At 36.7% G+C, this 22,487-nt stretch overlaps 1 protein-coding gene across 1 annotated transcript in view; it reads right to left on the bottom strand.

Moving 5' to 3' along the window:
• IQGAP2 (IQ motif containing GTPase activating protein 2) overlaps window positions 1–22,487 on the bottom strand; it is a 340,576-nt gene that overhangs the window by 133,030 nt on the left and 185,059 nt on the right. Inside the window, exons 4-7 of the mRNA XM_027863404.1 lie at window positions 17,877–17,954; window positions 15,539–15,615; window positions 3,107–3,174; window positions 2,176–2,289 (exon numbers count right to left, since the gene is read on the bottom strand). Of these exons, the coding sequence (XP_027719205.1) occupies window positions 2,176–2,289; window positions 3,107–3,174; window positions 15,539–15,615; window positions 17,877–17,954 (337 nt within the window). The remainder of the gene's footprint in view (window positions 1–2,175; window positions 2,290–3,106; window positions 3,175–15,538; window positions 15,616–17,876; window positions 17,955–22,487) is intronic.

Below are 22,487 nucleotides of genomic sequence, written 5' to 3'. Positions count from 1 at the left end.
GGGGCAACTAAATGGTGCAGTTGATAGAGCTCCAGCCTTGGAGTCAAGATGACCTGAGTTCAAATCCGACCTCAGATACTTCACACTTACTAGCTGTGTGACCCTGGGCAAGTCATAACCCCAACTGCCTCACCAAAAAGAAAAAAAAAAAAAAACAAAGAGGGGTTGGGAAAGGCTTCCTGTAGAAGATGGGATTTTTGTTGAAACTTGAAGGAAGTCGGGGAAGTCAGTAAACAAAGACAAGGAAGGAGAACATGTGAGACATGAGGGACAACCAGAAAAAATGCCCAGAGCCAAGAGATGGAGCATCTTGTTCATGGAACAGCAAAGAGATCAGGTTCATTGCATTTAAGAAAATGTGGTGGGGAATAAGATATAAGAAGACTGAAAAGGTGGTGGTGGGAGGCAGTACATTATGAACATCTTTGAAAACCAAAAAGAGGATTTTATATTTGATTCTGGAGGCAAGAGGGAGCTTTATTGAGTCGGGGAAGATGAAACAGTCAGGCCTGTGCTTTAGGAAAATCACTACCACTTTGATGACTCTCAGATGCGCTTTTCTAACCCTCTTTTGACCTCTAATCTCATATTTCCAACTATCAGACATCTCAAAATGTCCCATAAACATTTTAACTCAAAATATTCAAAACTGAAGTCAAAATCTTTTCCCCCAAGCCTTGCCCTCTTCCTAATATCCCTATTACTTACTGTCAAGGGCACTGCCACTCTGCTAGTCACTCAGCTGTCATCCTGGACTCCCCACTTTCTCTCATCCCCCACATCCAATCAATTATTAAGAACTGTGTGTTCTATATTCTTAACATCTCTTGTATATGCTCCCTTCTCTTCTCTGCCACTATGCTGGTACAAGCTCTCATCACTTCACCTCATGCCTATTATTGAAACAGCCTATTAGTGGGTCTCCCGGTCTCAGATTTCTCTCCACTCCAATCCTCAACTTAGCTGTCAAAATAATTTTCAAGGAGGTCTGGCTACAACAGTCTCCTATTCAATAAATTCCAGCAACTCCCTATTAACTCCAGGATCAAATATAAAAATTTCTGTTTGGCTTTTAAAGTGCTTAATAACCTGCTGTCTTCCTACTTTTCCAGTTTTATACCTTAATCCTCTCTACATACTCTATGATCCAGGGACATTAGTTGTTCCTTGTATTCAGTCTCCTGACTCTGAGCATTTTTACTGGCTGCCCTATGTCTGGAACACTCTCTTTCCTCATCACCACCTCCCTAGTCTCCCTGGCTTTCTTCAAGTCTCAGCTAAAGCCTCACATTCTAGAAGAAGCCTTTCCCTGTCCTCCAGTGCCTTCCCTGAGACTACAGCCAATATATCCTGTATATATCATGTTTGCAAATAGTTGTTTTCTTATGAACTAATTGAGAGTGAGAATTTTGTTTTGTTTTGTTTGTTTTTGCCTTTTTTTTTGCATCCCCAGCCCTCAGTGCCTGGCATATAGTAGTCACTTAATAAATGCTAGGTGATTGATTAACTGCTAGCTATTTCAGGGGCATTGACATTTTAATAAATTATAGTCTCAGTAGCTCATGTTTATAACCTTTGCATTTACAAAACACTTTTCTCAAAAGCACCAGGTGAGGTAAGTAGTACAACGAATAGTATTTCACAGGCAGGGAAACTGAGGTTCAGAGAAGTCAAATGGATGGCTCATGGTCCCATGACTATTAAGTGTCATTCCTAAGACTTGAATACAGGTCTCCTGATGCCTAGAAAAGTATACCTTCCTTTATACCATGCTGACATTAATTCTTGAAGACCCAAAAGAATCAATCTTATATGGCAGAACTTAAGACACATTTTAATTAAGACACATTTAGGAATTGGGGAAATATTTTGGGAGCAGGAAGGGTCCTTCTATAATACTCTTCAAACCAAATCATGAGAGTGGTTTCCTACTCTTAAGGACAGCCCTGGATGCCTCATACAGGAGGGGGAAAAGTTGTTAGGCACACAAATTGATGTGTTTGTTCAGTTAAACACACTTATTTCATTTTTTTTCAAATTTGTGTGTGCATTTAAAAAAATTACAGGTGATTGGTTTTCTAAATGAACTTTGGTCTTTACTTAAATAAAAACCAACCAAATAAGGATTAAGATGTCTTAAAACAAGGGAAATCATAGTCTGGTAAGCTTACTTACATGCAGCTTCATCCACTGACAATTCATTGGCCAGAATGCCACCGATTTTGCTAAAAGATGGCATCTGTATTCCATACTTCTCAAGTTCCTTCCTCATGTTACTGATCTCTTCCTCTGTATGAAAAAAAAGGTGAGATAGAGAAGGAAATGTAGATCAGAGATTAAGATTTTCAAAGTTTTAATTCAAAGCAAGCATAAGCACAGATAAAAGAAACTTAGAACTATAAAACTGAAGGAATAGGATAGCAGAGACCTTGGGGAATCATCTATTCTGACTTCTTCCTTTTACAGGTAAAGAAACTTCACCTGAGAGAGGAAATGACTAGCTTTTAAAGGTCCCACAGCTAAGTTATCGCAGAGTTGGAACAAGAATTCCTAGTCGAGTAACCTTTCTCCAACATGAAGCATCTTAATAAGTGATTTGGGTGTTTCTATATGCTTTAAGGATATAGCTCCCAATTGATCAGTGATAGGGAAGAAACTGAAAAGTGTGTGTGTGTGTGTGTGTGTGTGTGTGCGTGTGTGTGTGTAACCAGGTAGACAGAAATCATTATCTTGAAATTACCACAGGATTTTCTGGATTTAAAAAAAAATACTGTACATTCCACTGAAGTGCCCTTCCAAAGCTTCATAGTAGCATGGAGATAAACCCCAGGCTCCCAAAGGCTTTGCCAAAGAAGTCTCAGCTCTGGCAAATTTTTCCAGGATGGAAATATGAGCCTAATGGCATATCTGTTGTCAAAGACAGAATGGTTGAGTTTGGAGAGGCTCATCACCATGTTAGGTGCAAGGTGATGTTTTTATCATATCAACTCTCAATGACTAGCTACTAAGTTATGGAGGGGTTATGATTTTTACCAGTGGAGCATCCAAAGACCATGAAATTAGACATCCTTGAAGCAAGGAAGTAATTAAGTAAATAGACTAGTACCTGTAAAGTCCACTTTGCCCAACAAATCCTGAATCTGTGGTGCTATTCCTAGTTTGAAGAGATATAAACTGAAAGATAAAACACAAATTAATCAGAAATGTTATACCTGTTATCAAAGATTACAGAGTTTTCTATCTTAAAGGGTCCTTAGACAGCACTTTGTCTCAGATCTTAATTATACATATGAAGGCCATCAATGACCTCTACTCTCCCCTGGCTTATCTTCCTTCCCAGTTTGCCTCAAAATCTCCTTCATAAGCCAAGAAAATAATATACACAATGACCACAAAAATGTAAATTGAAAGAATATCAAAAGTAGGTATATCAAAATTATAAAAATCAAGCATGACTCAAATCAAGAGATAAGAGGACATCCCCAACCCACCCCTTTATGGAGGCGGGAGGTCCATAACTGTTGCACATGGTACATGTTTCTAGATGTCTTCCAGTGCATTGTTTGGTTGTACTGATTTTTTTCCTCTTTGTTTTCTTTAAAAAAAAATACGATTTGATATGGCTCTCTGGGAGGGGATAAGAGAAACATACTGGAGAAAACTAGGATAACACAGAAAACAAAAGATATTAATAAAAACTACTAAAATTAAAAATATTTCATTTGTATATGAAGAAATTAAGGTCAAGAGAACTTAAATAACAACAAAATCTTGCATTTTATATGCTTTCCAATTAAACATCATTTTCTATATGTTCTTATTTGCTCAACACAACCCTATAGAATAGGTAGTATTATCCTCATTTTACAGATGGGGAAACTGAGGCATGGAGTAAGTTGCCCAAAGTTATACAGCTAGTAATTAAGAAAGTAGGAACTCAAATCCATGCCTTCTGACTCTAGGGTCTGGGATCACAGTAAGCAGCATATCCAGCATTTGGCCACAAGATATTTCTATACCATCAACCCTTTCCTACCTGTGTAAAAAGTGATATATGGCTAAATCACAAATAGTACATAATCACCAAAACATCAATATTTGCTTTGGCATAATTCATGTCATTCTAGTATATAGCTGAGGGGTTATGAAATATCTTTAAAAAATAAAAATCAACCCACAAGTACAAAAATATTTATAGCAGCTCTTTTTGTGCTGGCAAAGAATTGGAAATTGAGGGAATGCCCATCAATTGGGGAATGGCTGAACAAGTTGTGATATATGAATGTAATGGAATACAATAGTGTTCCATCCAGCACAACAGTGCTATAAGAAGTGATGAGCAGGAGGACTTCAGAAAAACCTGGAAAGACTTGTATGGATTGATGCTGAGTGAAGCGAGCAGAACCAGGAGAATGTTGTACACAGTAACAGTCACGTTGTGCGATGACTAACATTGATAGATTTAGCCCTTCTCAGTAATGCAAGGATCTAAGACATCTCCAAAGGTCTCATGATGAAAAATGCTATCCACATCCAAAGAAAGAACTATGGAGTTTGAATGCAGATCGAAGCATACTATTTGCTATTTTTTTCTTCTGTTTTGGTTTGTTTTCTCTTTCTTGTGGTTCCTCCTATTGGTTCTAATTCTTCCTTACATCACTAATGTGAAAATATATTTAATAGGAATGTATATGTATAGCCTATATCAGATTGCATGCTGTCTTGGGGAGGGAGGCGGGCAAGAAGGGGGATAAAAATTTAAAACTCAAAAGCTTATTGAAGTGATTGTTGATAAATTAAAATAAATTAATTAAAAAAATTAAAATCAACCAGTCCAGAAGCACTTACTGATTACTAAGTCTGTTAATATCAGTTTGCATGTGTTACACACATATAACTGACAATGTTAAGAAGCACATAAAACCATTTGCAGAAAGGATGATGGCAAGATAACCTTTAAAACATGATGAAGATACTAGATGATTCATGAGTCAACAATCAGAATACATACTTTAATTCTTTTTAACCCTAAGTAATTAATCCTGCTTTTAGTTAACCTACTAATATCCATTCATCCAAAGGGGATTAAGTTGGTCATCCATTTTCTAACAATTCTTCCTCAGATTAATTAAATGTTTTATTTACTCAATGGGGCTGTCAGTTTTCAGTTCTGGCCTTAGACCAATTTTTATAGCATCCCCACCCCCTTCATTACAAAATTTTTAATTTAGTCATTCAAATAAATGTATCTTTGTGACTATTTACATAAGATCACTCTAACTAGAAACTCAAAGGGACACAATGAAATACATCAAAGAGGAAGCAGGGAATCTGATGAGCTGGAAATACTGTTTGAGATTTATTATTTTCAGATGTTGAAGGATGGAGCCAATATAGTCACAATTCTTTCACTTCATAAAATACTTTACTAAAAGATTGCTTAAGATCACCACAATATTCATCCAAATCAGTAAAATGACTAACTTTTAAAATGTAAAACTAATTAACTGAGGTAGTCATACACAAAATCTGTCAAAATTTTAATGGGGGGGAGTGGGGGAAAGAATAGAATAAGCAGTTACGTAGTGCCCACTACGTGCCAGCATTATGCTAAGCAGTTTTTATAAATATTATCTCATTTGAGGATCACAATGATCCTGTGTATAGATGCATACATGCATAATATGTAGGTGTATATATAGACATGCACACATATAGACATACACTTACACACATATCTGGTAGCTATGTATTCCTTTATCATTTCCTCCGTCATGGTGCACAAAGAATTAGAAATAATGATGGGAAAACCTCAATGTGGTAATTTTTTTTATTTTTCCTACTTCATGTATTCCAATATGAGACTCATTTCAAAGAGAAATACATACACATGTGCCTTTGTGCACAGATTTTCTAAAGTACATAGAATTATGCAGTTCACGTGTCCCTCCCCCAATCTTTATGCCTCACTCTAAATATGAACTAAGCAACTTCCACCATACACCAATATTTAAATTTTCTATTCTATCATTCAAGAAATTACTAGTTATATCTGCTTATATGTCTTTGACCTTAGTAAACATGTACAGTATACTCATTTAACTAGCACTCTAGGTTTATAAAACTACAATTACCACAAGGTGGTGCTGACAAGTTGTTTTTAATTGTTTGATATCTAAGTTGTCCTTACTTTTTAACTCATTTATAATCAATGAATCCCACAGTATCTTACCACTACAAAGGACCAAGAAAGGTAGGCAGATATCATGTTTATTTCGGTATCTTTTCCATACAGTGATGGACTCATAGTAAGCAGTTAAATGTTTGTTAAAAAAAAAAGACATTTATTCAAACACAATTTCACTGGAAAACTGCATATTTTAATACATGTCCTCTGATTTGTTTCAGTTTATAGTATTTCTATTTAAAATGGCTTATGAAAGTTGAGGTTTGAGCTTTGAGATTTTGGTATACATAGGACTTTCACACTTAAAATTCTACACTGAACTAGCTGAGTTCAAGCAGATTACTCAGAGAGGATAAATGTTTACTAGGAAGCCTTATTTGTTAACTATTCCCAAGCAACAATAATCCCCAATAGTTCCCCTCTCCCCTAAGCATTTTCATTCAAATGAAGCAATTCATTACCTGAAACCCTAAGCAAATCCACGCAGGCTTAAAAAAAGACCCATGTCAAGTTAAAAAAAAAAGAATTTCTTAAAGCCTTTCAAGAACGAATTTATTAAGCACCTTTTAAAGTTGCATGCCTCACATGCAGGGCTGAGAGCATTCCAAAAGGAACTGACAAATTAATGATATCTTTTTTTTTTTTACTCCACTGTACAAAAAAGAAGGAGCTTTTGTCTAATACAAACCTCTTAACATACAGAGCTTTGCTGGCAACAAAACCATATGCATCTACATGGCTGGAACTTGAATTCTATTTGTTACTATTTCTATGTATAATAGCAATTCAACTCCAGGAAATCCTTCTTATGAAAGGCCCCAAACTACAAATTTTTTTTTAATTGCATTACCACATGGACATGAAAAAATGTATTGATGAAATGCAAACTTGAAAAACCAAGGTTTAACTCTTCTCATAGCACTTAAATACAGGTACACCTCATTATAAACAATAGTTTTGAGTCCAGGAAAAAGAAAATCTGTCAAGAGCACTTTTACAAATTAAAAAAAAAAGCACAAAGGCATCAAATGTGGTCAGACCCAAATTTCAGTATTCGTTCTGTTAGTATTAAGTATGACTTTGTATCAGTCCATCTTTCTTGTCTTCATTCACTGGATTTAGTCTCTAAGATGCATTCTAACTCTAAAATTCAGTGATTCTATATTTTAAATGCCACAGATATAGTTGGCTGATTCAGTTTCTGGATTATGGGTTCAATTTTCATGTGGGCCAGTTGGGTTTATTTTATTCCATTGCTACAGACTAACTATAGACCCTAACTCTAGGCAACCATCTCCCAAAAGTTTGAAACTGATCCAGGGAACTCGGGGCTCAAGACTTTTACGACAGATTTGGTTTAAGACCTAGGTTTATACAGCCAAACTAACCTACTATACAAGGTTTTATGTGAAAGTGCTTTTTTATGAGTTTTTGTTTGTTTGGGGGTTTTTTGTTTGTTTGTTTTGTTTTTATATGAAAGTGTTTTCTGAACTGGAAAACTCATAACTATGAGCTGGGATGATGGTGATAGAGATAAAGGACAATCACTAAAAAAAACTATCTTTCCTACCAAGTTCAAAAATGCATTGACAAATAGATATTATACTTCATATGCAAAAGGCAATACATAAATTTGAAGGATCTCTGCAGCAGAGCCCTTCATGGAACACAATATTTTCCTATCTGGTTATCCCTGAAATTTCTCTGTTTAAAAATTTTTGAATCATCATTTGAATTTGACATCAATTTGAATTTGAATGAGGTACATTAATGGATAGATACATAGATAGGCAGACAGACAGATACTATCACAAGATTATTTAACCAAACTGGAGAGAAATATTATAACAGTTTGAGTTCACATGCATTTCGATGAATTTTCATTTTATACTTAGCATTGCCATCTATAGGTTTAGTAATGTGACCAGAATAGCAGATTCTAACAGTCCACCCCCTCTCTTTATCATACATGAATAGATGTTATAATCCACTATTCCAGGATTGTTTTAAACTAATCTCTTTACCAAGGATGTGGAAACTCTAATTCTCTAAATCATGAACTAGTAAGGAATGGGCCAAAAAGACCAAGGACCTTAGAGCTTAATGACTTAGAAATGGCCAGAATCTGCAATCAACAAGGACTGGGCTAATCCTAAGCAGTTTTGGGGGTTTGCAATTTTTCATCATTTTGAGGCATTACCACTAACAATACTCTATTCATAATTTACACTCATTCTGAGCCAATCAGGGCTCAAACAAGGACCAAGTGGGGCTTGTCCTGGGACCTATTGCTGGCCAATCAATAAGAGCCAGAGTGATTTGGGTCTTCCCCTCTCAGACCAATTTTTTATTTTATTATTTTGTTTATTTATTCTTATTTTTGACTAGGTAAAGAGGCCATTCTCTGCCTCAATTCTTAACAAGCCTTGATCACTGAATGGGTGTTGACTCAGTCACACTGAGACCTGTTAAGGACCTTATCTTGAAAAGGCCAACATCCGCCATCACATCCTGGGCCATCTCCAGTCCTCCTGATTTCTATCTGGCCACTGGATTCAGATGGCTCTGGAGGAGAAAGTGAGGCTGGTGACTTTGCACAGCCCTGCCTCACTTAAACCCAATTCACTTACATGTCATGGCATTACCTCCCTGACTTCATTGTCTTCTTCGAGAACGAAGGACAAACAATTCATAATTTAAGGCTCAGTTTTGTTTTATCATGAAGATTTCTGATCACCCGCACTGGTGCCCATATTAATAACAGTAAGAGTTGGATTCAGTACCAAGGAGCCACCATGCTACTCAAAAATGACTCCTTAGCTGTTGTTAGCTAAGGAATATTATGGCGTTTATCCACATTTCTGCTGTTCAACACCTTGGCCAAGGAAGAGCCAGCTAATAAAGATTTTTTGACCACTAAGATCAGGCATATTGGATACTGTGCTTCTCTCTGATTCAAATTAATGATTAAACATTCTAAGTACTATGCAAGGCAGAACTTTTGTTTGTTTTTTCATAAATAGACCTAGCTCCTACTTCTAACTTAATAACTCCAATTTAAATTGAAAACGGTTTTAATTGATACCAGTAAATTAAGATAGAAGTGCTTTTTTCCCCTCAATATGTTAATTTTGTTGAACTTCATTTTCTCTTTTTTTTATATTTTATTATAAGAGACAACTCTCTGGTGGGGAACACTGGAAAATATTGGCAATATAAAAATAAACTATATCAACAACAATTTATTTTTAAAAATTCGAATGCATTTCAACATCACATTAATACATTAGCACTGATTTGTTTCTCAGTTCCCTAGCAAAATGGAGGGTCTTGAGGGAATGGGATACAAGAAGGTTAAGATTTGATATTGGACAAACAAAAATAAAATGTGAGAAGAAACCAGGTTGTGCACAAGTGGTAGTATGAGATCACCAGAATCAGGTTAGATGGCTGAAGGCAGAATCAAACCTCAAAGTTTGCTTAGCCTGGCCTTGCTAATGAATTGACTGTATACAATGGAAGACAGAAAGAAGAGCTAAAATGTTCAAATCAACAGGCATTATGCTGGAGGGTGGGGGGGGGGGGGAAATGCAAATATGAATAATAGAGTCCCTACACTTAAGGGGTTTTCATTCTATTGGGGGAAAATGTAAGGTCAATACAAGTTAGGGAAAGAGGATGCTGCCTGTTGAGAGACTATTTTTTTTTTGTATCCCCAGTGCTTAGCACAATGCTTGGCACAAAGTAGAAACTAAATAAATGCTTGCTGATTGATTTATGATCCTTCCTTTTTGTGATTCAGGCAACATAACACCACCATGACCCACAAGAACACTGAGTACCAAAGTGGTCCTATCTCTTGGAGGGGAAGGGGGTTGGACCTTTCTTGCCTAGGTGTTATAGGAGAGTTTATTACAGTGAAGACACTAGACTGTCATACAAAGTGAATAAACAAGCATCATCCTAATAAAAAAATTTTAAAAAAGCATCATCCTGAAGTTACCAGGCTGCTGAGGGTATTTACACTGATTAAGAAAAAGAAGGCAGGCTCTGGCTATTCCTTCTTCTCTCCCTTCTCTATAGTCTGTCCTTTTGTGATCTCCATTCCAATGTGTTTAATGAATGCTTCTACACAGATAAATCCTACTCTATCTGTTGAGCCCTAATCTCGCCCCAAAACTCCAGCCCTGCATCTCCAACTCCTGCTGGAAGTTTTCACCAGGATTTCCAGCTGACACCTCAACATGTCAATAACTGAATTCACTGTATTTTCTCCAAAGCCCCTCATCCTCTAAGCTTCCTTATTGCTGTTGAGAGTTACTTAATGGTTCTTAATCTGGGAAGTGACACAGTCAGATCTTTGCTTTGGTACATATAAAACACGGACTGGAGGAAAGATTACAGAAGTAGAGAGACCATTTAGAAGTCTATTAAAGATAGACTCTGCAAGTGATCATGAGAGCTTATTTTTGAGTGTGTACCATCACTTGATGATCTCATCAGACCCAATAGATTAAATTACGATCTCTTCACTGATGATTCTCAGATCTCCTTATTGAATTGTAACCTTCAGGTTCCAAATACTTTTTTGGATATCTTGAACTGCACATCCTAGAGACAGCTTAAACTCAACATGTCCAAAATTGAACTCATTATCTTTCTCCTCAAATGCTCTGAAATTCTTAATTATTGTCACAGGCACTACCATTCTCCCAGTCATCTAGGCTTACCACCTAGTTGTCATCCATGACTCCTTACACTCTCTCTCTCACCCTGCAAATTCAATCTGTTGCTAAGTCAATTTTATTTTTTATTTTTTAGGCAATTGGGGTTAAGTGACTTGCCCAGGATCACACAGCTAGTGAGTATCATATGCCTGAGGCTGGATTTGAACTCAGGTCCTCCTGACTTCAGGGCCAGTGCTCTATCCACTGTGCAACCTAGCTGCCCCTGCTAAACCAATTTTAACAGTAACAGATCTCTCATGTAAGCTTCCTTCTCTCCTCTGACACTGCTGCCTCCTTGGTACAGGCTCTCATCACTTCACACCTTGACTAATGCAATAGCCTACTAGTTGCTTTCCCAACCTTTAGTCTCTTTATACTTCAGTCAATCCTCCACTTAGCTGCCAGATCTTCCTAAAGCCTAGGTCTGAGCGTGTTACTCCCCCCTCCACAAACTGCAGCGGCTCCCTATCACCAACAGGATCAAATACAGTCTTCTGTTTGGCATTCAAAGCACTTCATAACCTTGCCTCCTCTTACCTTTCCTGTCTTCTGATACCTTACTTCCTCCCCACCCTTTTTTACTTTATGTTGTGGTGACGATGGCCCCCTTGCTAGACACTATCTCTCAATCACATGCATTTTCACTGGCTGTCCACCAAGGTTGGAATTCTCCCTCTCCTCATCTCTACCTACTGGTTTCCTTCAAGTCCCAGCTAAAATTTCATCTTCTACAAGAAACCTTTCCTGATCACTCTTGATGTTTCTGCCTTCCTCTGTTGATTGTCTCCAATTTATCCCGTACATAGTTTGTTTATACATGGTGGTTTGCATGTTGTCTCCACACCTAGACTATGAACTCCCTGAGAACTGGGACTATCTTTTGCAACTTTTTTTGTATCCTAGGACTTAGCATTGTGCCTGGCACATAGTAGGCACTTAATAAATGTTGGCTGACTATTGAATGATGAAGAGAAAACAACAGGAAAAAGGAATGTGACTGACTGAATGGATGGGTGAATGAATGAATGAATGTATGAAAAAAATATTAAGCCCTTACTTAAGTGCAAAGCACAGTACTAAGTGGGGTAGTAGGGATGGAGAGATGAGAAGAGAAGAGAAAAACAGAGCTTGGTTCTCAAGGAACTTAAACTGTAAGGGATTGAAACATCACATATAAGAAGTTTTGGGGGCAGCTAGGTGGTGCAGTGGATAGAGCAGCAGCCCTGGACTCAGGAGGACCTTAGGTCAAATCGGGCCTCAGACACATAACACTTGTGTGACCCTGGGCAAGTCACTTAATCCCATTGCCTAGCCAAAAGAAAAAAAAAAAAAGAAGAAGAAGTTTCAGCTACAAATAAGATGGAAGAAGTGTCATTAGGGTATGATGACAAAGTAGACAGACATTCATCATCTGTAATGTCATTTCTACTGATAAAATCATTTCCATTTCTGATGTTGAATAATGTAATGATGTCAAGCTCTTTGGTGCTGAGAACTCTCTTGGCTGGGTCTTCATTAACAGTGACTGCAGCATACACAGAAGCAATTTTGCTTGATTGCAGCTCCACTGGGATTTCTTTCCTCAGTGGTCACTGCAAGGACCCAGACTACAAAGCAGAGTTTGTGGTCTGAGAAACACTGTTCTTCCCAAAGCTCTTGAGTTGTGGCTCCTGAATGATCTCTATCAGAGACTTAGGGGAAGTGATGGCAGTCTAGGGGATGGCAGTAATTTAGCTTCCTTGGCACATGCTGTCTCCCCACCCTTCCTGAGGGTGCTCTGCTGCTGCAGTTAGGTGGTAGCTGGTGGGGATGGCTGGCCCTCTTCTCCATAGGAATCGCTTCCCAGGCACTAGCCTAGGGGGTTTAGCTGGAAGCAGAATAAGGGATCTGGTAAATGCTCTCATTACCAGTATGGGGCTTCAGTGTCTATCAGACTTGGAGTTGAAAGATCACAAGATCCAATCCCATTATTTTACCAGTGAGAGAATTGAGACTCAAGGAGATTAAATGATTTGCCCCAGATGTAAGTAACAATAAGCGGTCATCAGGATTTGCTGCCAGCGTTTCAGATACCAAATCAAGTATTCCTTGTATTGGATCCCACTGTCTCAGCTGATGAACAATCACTATAGATATCATATATAACTAAGAATGCCCTCTCAGAAAAATTATTCCAAGAGAATTTGTTACATGGCATCTGTATATGATCAAGAAATAATAAGAAAGCTTCCCTTTGTTTATGGAACTATTTCAATTATTAAATCATCGTTGCAACTGGGGTAAATTTAAATATTGGTAAGCCTCAGTATAGCTCCACTGAACCTTGGAAGAGAGACAATGACATCACTCAAAAGGAACTTAGTCCACCATCGTTCTATAAGTAGCTTAACATGAAGAAGCCCACATGTCCACTTCAGAAAATCACTTCAACTTTACTTGAGGCACTTGATACAGTCTTAAGAATTTGTACCACAATGCACATTCATAAGAATAATGTTAGAATAACATGGTAGGTGATTGACTGAGTCATAGACACAGCACTAACTTCAGTGTCTAAAATGACAAATCTGGAGCTCTTGCATCGTATCTGAGAAAGAATCTAAGCTGTCTACAAGAAGAAAGTCCTTCAAAACCAAAGCTTTCTCTAGCAAAAATTAATTTTTTTAAATCTTTTTATGGGGAGTTTTTCCTCTAACAACAGTTCTGTTTGCCTTCTTTTCTTCCCCCCCATTCAATATTATTTTATTTTTTAATTTGAAGAATCTTCTTAATGTCTTTTGTTTTATATTATAATCATTTCTGAATATACAATGAGCCTTCTAAGAAAGAAAGAAAAAAAGAGAAGGAAGAAAAAGAGGGAAGGGGAAGGAAGGAAGAAAGAAAGGAAAGAAGGAAAAAGAAAAAGAAAAAAAGACAAGGAAAATCAATATACCAACTGCATCTAACAGTATATACCTATAGTTTTCTACCTTTTCAAGAAAGGAAAAAATGTGTTTCATGATCTTTTCTCTTAGGCAAAGATTAGTCACTGTAATTATACAGTATCTATCTTCAAAGTCAAACATTTTTGGATAGCATGCTATATGAGAATCCTAGTTGGCATAAAGACACTCTTACCAGAGAAACAGACAGATGTTAGCGCAGGGAGGGGGAGGTTCACTTATAGTGAATGCAAAAAAAAAAAAAGAAAAATAGCAATGAAAATTTCATGAGCCCTACATCGCTGCAAACTACCATGAATTATGCAAATCCTTGATCCCTCCTCAACCATGTGCTAGCACTCTGAATTTCTGTGCAGCATTAATCAGATTCTTCCTTCCATTAGTTATGAGTGCGAATGTCTTATACTCCACCCCCATCCCAATTAAAAAGCAAGCTCCTTGAAGACAGGAGCCATTTGAACTTTGTGGTTTCAGTGCCTAGCACAGTGTCTAGCCCAGGCGTGGGGAACCAGTGGCCTTGAGGCCACATGTGGCCCAGTAGGTCCTCAAGTGTGGCCTTTTGACTGAATCTAAACTTCACAGAACAAATCCCCTTAATAAGAGGATTTGTTCTATAAAACTTGGACTCAGTCAAAAGGTGACACCTGATGACCTAGAATAAATGTATATAAATATACTATAAATATATAATATAGTTTATATTATATAATATATTTATATTATTACATATTATAAATATATAAGTGTATAAATATAGTAAATATATATGAATAAATAAATGTAAATAAAGGCAATAAATGTATGTTGAGTCAAATGAAATGTAACTGTCAAAACACAACCATTGTATCACCAGATAATTTTAATTTACACATCATAACCCAAACTAACTTTTAGAAGTTTAACTCCATAAGAAGCAACAAAAGAAACCATTTCCTTTTGACAGAAAATGAGGCAAAAGAGTCAGGAAGAAGTTAATATAAACTCCTAAGTATTTTATATGCCAGCGAAAAGACTTCAACTAACAGGAAATACAAAGCAGATGTTGTAGGCCTAATTTTAAAGTATAATTAGACAGTACTGAAATTATTAACTATGACTGCACGGTATCTAAAATCATGTAATAAATGTTTCCAATCATCTTTTCTATAACCCCATCTTTTAATAACTTAAATAGAATTATAATTGAATTTACATATTTCCCCTTTTAATGAAATACCAAATCCTGATATAATCATTAATTTTACAAAATTAGCATAAATTACATAACAAAGGTACTTTCAAACTTCTCTCCACAAAATCCTCAGTATACATACCCTTTTTATTGAAAAGGTGGATAAAAGATACCACTTATTTGTCTTAGAAAGTTAATGAAATATTCAAGTATTTGTGAATAAAAGAATAGAAAAATCAACATAGTGGCAATCATTTACATTTCATTGTTGTTGTTACATGCAGATTAAATTTGACCATGTTTGGAAGGATAAAAGCATCACAATTCAAAAAATTTCAGTGACTTAAAATTACAATGAAAGGAAATATAAAAATACATCATTAAGTTTTGAATCAATAAACTTAAAGTATCTAATAAGAGAATTGTTAGAACAAAATTCAAAGAAAGACTTAATTTTGCTTAAAATCAACCAGTTATGGTGACTTGTGCTACATTACATCTTTTTTCCTACCTTAGTGCATGAATGCAATATATCATTCGAGGTATGTTTTTCCGATCATAGACGTCTGTTGTTTCTGGATAAAAGATCTGAAAAATAAAGAGGCACTAATATTTAGTCTTCAGTAAGCCCTTCAAAATTTGAAAAATACTCATATATTGTTCAAAATAATTAGATTTAGAATGTCCTTGTTAGACTCAAAGTATTTAATAAGCATTAGTGAATATTCATTTAAAGAAACTTTATTTTTTTGTATACTTTACAGACACATCTATTATCAATGTTTTTTCACTCTGCATAAATGGTGGATTTTCCTCATGTTCAGAGGAACACGCAAAAAGTGCCATCCCAAAAGATTGACACTATTGAAGGGTGAAAACGCCACTGAGATTACGCTGAATGATGTTTTCACCTGAAGAGCTCGTCTGTTTATAGGCTTACTGTTTTCACAGACCCTATGGATCTGAGAAAGGTGCAACTTCTCTTAAACCAACGTTTCCCTTTCTTAAATTGATCTATAAGAAAAATAATGGTCATTTACAAGTGAGGGAAAACAGACGGACATCCAAAGTGCTATACTCACTTTCAAGAAAATATGAAAGGTTGAGTGGATCATTTATGGACAAGCTATGGAACAAGAAAGAGTACCAGTACCTACTTCAATGAAATGAACCCATCAACTTAAGTAGATTTTGCTCCAGAACTTGCCTTTATATTTAAAGGAGAAGCAAGTTTGATAGGGATAGGTTATTAGAACCGAATTCTAAGCGCCAAAAGAATGGATTCCTTAACTTATCAATGAGAAGTACTATTCAAAGATTTCATAAAAAGTTTAGGAATTGAATTCTGAAGGCACGTCCATAAGTCATGTGAGAAGTCGGGGACAAGTCAAATTGATGAAGCAGGGTAATGACTTCATTTTACAGAAAGCAAAGGCTTTACAATAATTTTCATATTGGAGTAGATCATACATTGGTCATACATGTTGTTCACATGTTACACTGGTGAACAGTGTAAACCTACATTGAAGAAAGGAGGAGGGGGTCTCATGTACTGTGAATATGGAATCTAGGACCTTCTTTTCAATTTTCCATTAAGTTACTTTCAGTTTACTCATCTGTAAAATAGGGATAACAATAGCACCTATCTCTCAGGGTTATTGTGAGAATCAAAAGAGATAATAAATGTAAAGTGATTACCACAGAGCCTGGCACATAATAGCATCTAGCTATAGTATATCTAGCAAACATCAACCCGTAGTATGGTACTGAGTTGGTGACCATATTAACCTCTTCTTTGCCAAATTTTTTCAACTTAAAATTGTTTTTTTTTCCTCCCAGATATCATGCGTATGACGTGATATTGAAGACAAATGAGAGTCACTTTTGAGTCAACTTTCCTGGAATATATTTGTTCCATAAAGTAGGGGAAATTTATATTAATACTTGAAAATAAGAAAACTCAAATTAATCTTATCAAGGATAAGTAACCAACACAACCATAAGGAAAATATGTTAACTCAAAGGGGAAAGTGCTGAAAAAAATTCTTGGTTTTTTTTTTTTGGCGAGGCAATCAGGGTTAAGCAACTTGCCCAGGGTCACACAGCTAGTAAGTGTCAAGTATCTGAGGCCAGATTTGAACTCAGGTGCTCCTAATTCCAGGGCCAGTGCTCTATCCACTGAGCCACATAGCTGCCCCCAAAATAGATTATTTCAAGAAAAACTGAAGCTGTATATAAAAATCTTTAAAAAGAAAGCATTTCACAACCCTTTTTAGATTCTTAGGTGGCTTTTGTAAATGCATGTTTATAAAGACACATCTACACAGATATATAAGGTATCTATATAATTATGTGTCTGACTTTTGATTTTGATGGCTTAGGGAAATCTGTGATGAGGAAACTCCCTCTGTAAATGCATATCAGCAACTCCAAATAATATATATTAGATACTGAGCATGTACACATGCATACACACACACACGTACACACACACGCACACGTGCGCGCGCGCGCACACACACACACACAGAGCACTGAAAAAAATATTCAAAATTTAGTTTAAATTTGCTTTGCCATAATGGTTATTATGGAAGCATGGGGCCCTAAAGAGGTAATCCAGTCCTTTCTTCTTACCTTCATGTGAGATCATCCCAAAGTCATAACCATTTTAAAAAATTTTTTTTCACAATTCTTACAGGGGGTAGGAGAAATAACTGTTGTTGATTTTGATTAATTAGGTTAAACTATTCTGATTCAATCCAAAATATATATGAGGTTAATTAAGACTAAAATCTCTGAGAAAGTTCCTTGCTTGGCATGCCCTCAAGTTTAAGAATGTCAATGCTTACCTTAGGGAGCCCAATGGATTCCATTGCTCTCAACCATTGCACAGTATTATCTGTATGACGAAAATGAAGTCCTGATTTCTAATGGAAAGGGAAAGAATACAAAAAAGTATAAGCCTTTTAAAATTATGTTCTTCAACAAGACATCTACATGTTACATTTCTCCAAGGAATATAGTAATGAATTGCTTCTTTTTCTAGGCTTAGTTGAGGCATATCAAAGGAGACTAGGTTATAGCTAAAGGCCACCAATCACCTATATTATATTAGAATCTTGCCACTTTTGTGTGTGTGTGGGGAGACTTTTTCATCGTGTCTTCATTTCAAATTAAATTTATTTTTATACCCATTTATACTCTATTCCTCCCACTACCCCCTACTCCAAATGAATAATCATTTTTAAAAGACTGTCATCTTAAACATGCATAGTCCAGTAAAACAAATCTCCACATTAGTTATGCCTGCAAATGTCTGTCTCTGCATTCAAAGTTCATCTATTTCATCTTCAGTCTTCTTTTCACCAAATATGATATGACCTGTCACTTTTATGGTTTTTAATTAATTCTTAACCAGGCTTTTTGGATGCCAGATAAGAGTTTTTATCTCATCTCACGCTGCTGCCAGGAGATGAGGAAAGTGACCAGGTATTTGGAAGAGGTGATGGTCAGCCTAGCAACCTCAGGAAGACATGAACTGAACCAACAGAGATATAAGAAAAGGGACCTATGTACTTTTAATTTATTACATCAGCACAACCAAGGGTAAATAAAAGCTATAGAGGAAGACATACTGCACAGCTTTATTTCAAAATAAGAAATTTTTGGAAAATTAATGCACATACTTAACCCTCTTAAGTCACAGATGTGACTATCTGGCTAATCTTGACCTAGCTGGTCAGGAGATATTCACTCTTTTTCCTGTCCTCCTGAAATAATTCTGACAGCTTCCAGTGTCACCTCCCAGTTAGTCTTTCACTGTCCATTCACTGTTTCTGGCTCTGTTGACCTGCTGTTCCAGATTCTTTGGCTTAATGTTTCATTTTTTTGAAGAGGAGATACCTTAGGCTGCTGTTAGTCTTCATTAGAAGCTTTAAACACATTAAAAGAGAGGTGACAAACTGCCCTTCTCTTTATTCTTTTGTTTTCTAGGAACCTACTGTTAGTTTTCTGATTCTTTTGATGTACTAACATTCCATAATGAGGGCTAATGACCCTAAAGATCATTTATTTAAGAACATAATCATTACACTGCGTAAGAGATGGCCAACAACGCCAGGAGCTTAGGGGAAAAAAATTAATCAGCTGCTATATTTGAGTTACAACAAGTGTATCACTATTCACATCCTCCAAACATCCTAGGCATGCAGATTTTTTCCCCATTTTTTTTTCCAAGCCAGACCCTGGATTCCTGAAACATATATAGTCTGTTTAGACAATGTGATACAGACAGGTTAAATTCCTCTTTGTAATAAAATAACCTTTATTTACAAATATGAACAGACTCTCCCCAGTAGGGAAGTGAGAAGAGTGATGAATGTCAAGTTACACGAGTTGAGCTTGCCTATAGGCTACTTTATATATCTACATGGCCTTGAGCAAGTCACTTACCTCTCTCAGAGTCAGTTTCCTCATGTGGAGAATGAGGAACCTCTTAGGTTCTTTCTAATGCTAGATCTGTGATCCCATGTGTATACATAGTTACAAAACATCTTGCAATTTAGTACATTAGTAATAATTGCCAGCTAGAGCCAGGTAGGTGGTGCAGTGGATAAAGTGTCAGGTTTGGAGTCAGAAAGACTCCTTTTCCCGAGTTCAAATCCGATCTCAGACACTTACTAGCTATGTGACCCTGGGCAAGTCATTTAACTGTTTGCCTCAGTTTCCTCATCTGTAAAATGAGGTGGAGAAGGAAATGGCAAACCACTTCAGAATCTTTGCCAAGAAAATCCTAAATTGGATCATGAAGAGTTGAACATGACTGAAAAACAACAATAATTATCAAATTGGATTGACAGAGACAATATCTTTACTTCTTCTCTATTCCTTATAGTATCTAGTAAAGTGCTTGGAATTAAGGATGTATAGAATAAATACTTGCTGCTTAGTAGATATGCATACATACAGGCACAAATTAAGGAGATTAGGAATCTCAGCTAGAAATTGCTTTCTTCAACATTCCATTCCACATGATTTAGTAAATGAGTAATTTGTTTCATTTTTCTAAGGGCTGAGACATGAATAGAGAACACCTATTCTTCCTCCCTGGTTGCAATAGTCTATGCCAAAAGAGTACCTCAGCTTTTATCAGCTATTATTAGGTTTTTCATAGTCCAAGCATAGCTCTCTGAACAAAGCAATACTCTACAGAATAAAGACAAAATGCCAAGACAGAAATGACCAAATCCTGAACTCCCCTAAAAAAAGGAAAGAGATCTCTTATAGCATCATGAGATTTTGAACTAGAAGGAACCTTAAAGAGATCATCTAGTACAATTCCTATTATTTTACAGATGAGGAAACTGAGTCCCAGGGAGATTGAGTGATAAAATGGATAAAATGCTGGCTCTCAATCAATTTAGTGCTCTTAAAACTGAACTGAAAACTTTTGTTCATTTTTAGAGTTAAGAAATTGTTGATTAATGCTCAGGTAATTTTACTGTCTTATCTGTTCCATATTCATTATTTTTTTAAAATTGCCTTGAAATTTCCCTCTCTGATCACAATCTCCTATCCTATCTTTCCCATTACATTATTCCTCTAAAACTGTTTATTGTAAGCAAAAATATGTCTCTATCCAACAAGTCTAGCCCCATTTCCTCTGCCTGCCTGATCCTCCATCTCTTGCCCTGACCCTCTTCTCAAACCCTCATATCTATATCTAATGTGCCTGGTAATTTCTAGAAGAGAAATTTAGTATAGCTCCCTAGTTGATTGGTGTCTCTCTATCTATAATCTCAGTAGTAGGAAGCCAATTAATCCTATCTTAATGGAATCTCCCTCACCCCTAAAAAATACCCAATTACCCCATCCTTGAGTTGCCCTTAAGTATGGACGCAGGAGTCATAGTGAGAGCTTTAGATCTCCAAGAGACAAGTCCTAGGAATGATGTTTCACCAATGTGGGTCACTTCTTGTGCCACTGTCTGAATACCAGAGGTACTGACGTTCCCTAGTGACAGTCCTCATTGTCTTACATCCCTTCCCAATACTCCTTTGGAGTTTTAGTTCCAGAATAGAGAGAATGTGCTGGTAACTTTTTCCTGTTGTCCCTGCCTCCACCTCTGGGCTCCCATGAGTGCCTTCAGCTAAACCAAATTCCCCACCTTCCCCTCCCTTTTTTTTTTTTTATTGGAACTGTGACTTCTTTGCAATATAGAATTCCCAAATGAGGAAATTCCTTCTACCAATACAAGTCAGTACCTACTCTGCAACCTATAGTCTTAAAGAATTGTCACACAGCCAGTATATGTCAGAGGTGGGACTTGAACCCAGATCTTTTTGACTTAAGGCTTGGCTCTCTCTATCCATTACACCATTCTGTCTCCTTGGAAGCATGCCAACTTGGCACGTTCTTTCTATAAACTTACAAAATAAAAATGACTCTTGCTTTCAACTGCAACTAATTTTAAGCCCCTTTAATCCCAGCAATAGAGTTTAACACTGTTCTTTCCCTCACTGTGATCTTTAATCACTGTGACTGGTATACTTCCTATCTATTCTGCATATATTTTGTGTGCATCTAGTTTCACGTGTTTTTCCCCCTTGTTCAAACTTTAGCTTTATTAAGGCAAGGGCTGTTTTTGCTTTTATTTGTATCTCCAAATTATAAGTGCTCAATAAATTTTTGTTAATTAACTGACTGACAGGTATGGTGGGAAGAGCATTCACTAGATGTGGAGTCAGATGAACTGGGCTCAGATCCCACCCCTGATATTTATTCTTCTTCTATAAAATGAGTGGGTTGAAATAGATGATGTCTAAGGTCCCTTCTAGCTCTGGACCAATGATTTTAGGGATGGAAGCCTAGTAGTAGTCTTTCAAGTTCCATTTATTCTTCTAGTCTAACAGAACTATTCTTGACTCATTTTCCTCCCTATATAGTCCTTGACCGTATGGCTGGCCACTTCAATATTGCATTCTGATCCATCCTTGAATCTCTTGTCCTCTCAACCTTCTGCTACTCTTAGCCCTGGACAACTCCTACCATACCTTGATTACATTACCATTTCTGAGATATGAAATACTTTTGTAGGAATTCATGAAATTGAGCTAAATGGGTCCACTAAAAATTTATGCTATCCAACCTCAACTGGGCCATCACTGCTTTGTAGATAATCCTTTACTTCATCTTTTATGTGTTGGATCACATTCCCAGGATAGTTCTTCCAAATATTCTCTCAAATTTCCAACTCCATATCCTGTACACTCACTTTCAGCAACCTACCTACATCAAGATGATTAAGAGTTTTAAAAGACTGAGTGGAAGTTCCAGAGAGCTTCAATATCTATCCAGTCTTAGGGAAGAGAATATCCTCTCTCAGAACAACCACCCCCCTGACCCCCACTATAATAGATCCCATCCTGTCCAGTTTCTTCTGGGACCTTCTGAGTTTCTTT

Source organism: Vombatus ursinus, unplaced genomic scaffold, assembly GCF_900497805.2.
Source record: "Vombatus ursinus unplaced genomic scaffold, bare-nosed wombat genome assembly UNPS02014772.1, whole genome shotgun sequence".
Lineage (NCBI taxonomy): Eukaryota > Metazoa > Chordata > Mammalia > Diprotodontia > Vombatidae > Vombatus > Vombatus ursinus.
Note: the sequence above shows the minus strand (reverse complement) of the source record. Positions and strands in the feature narration are given on the sequence as shown.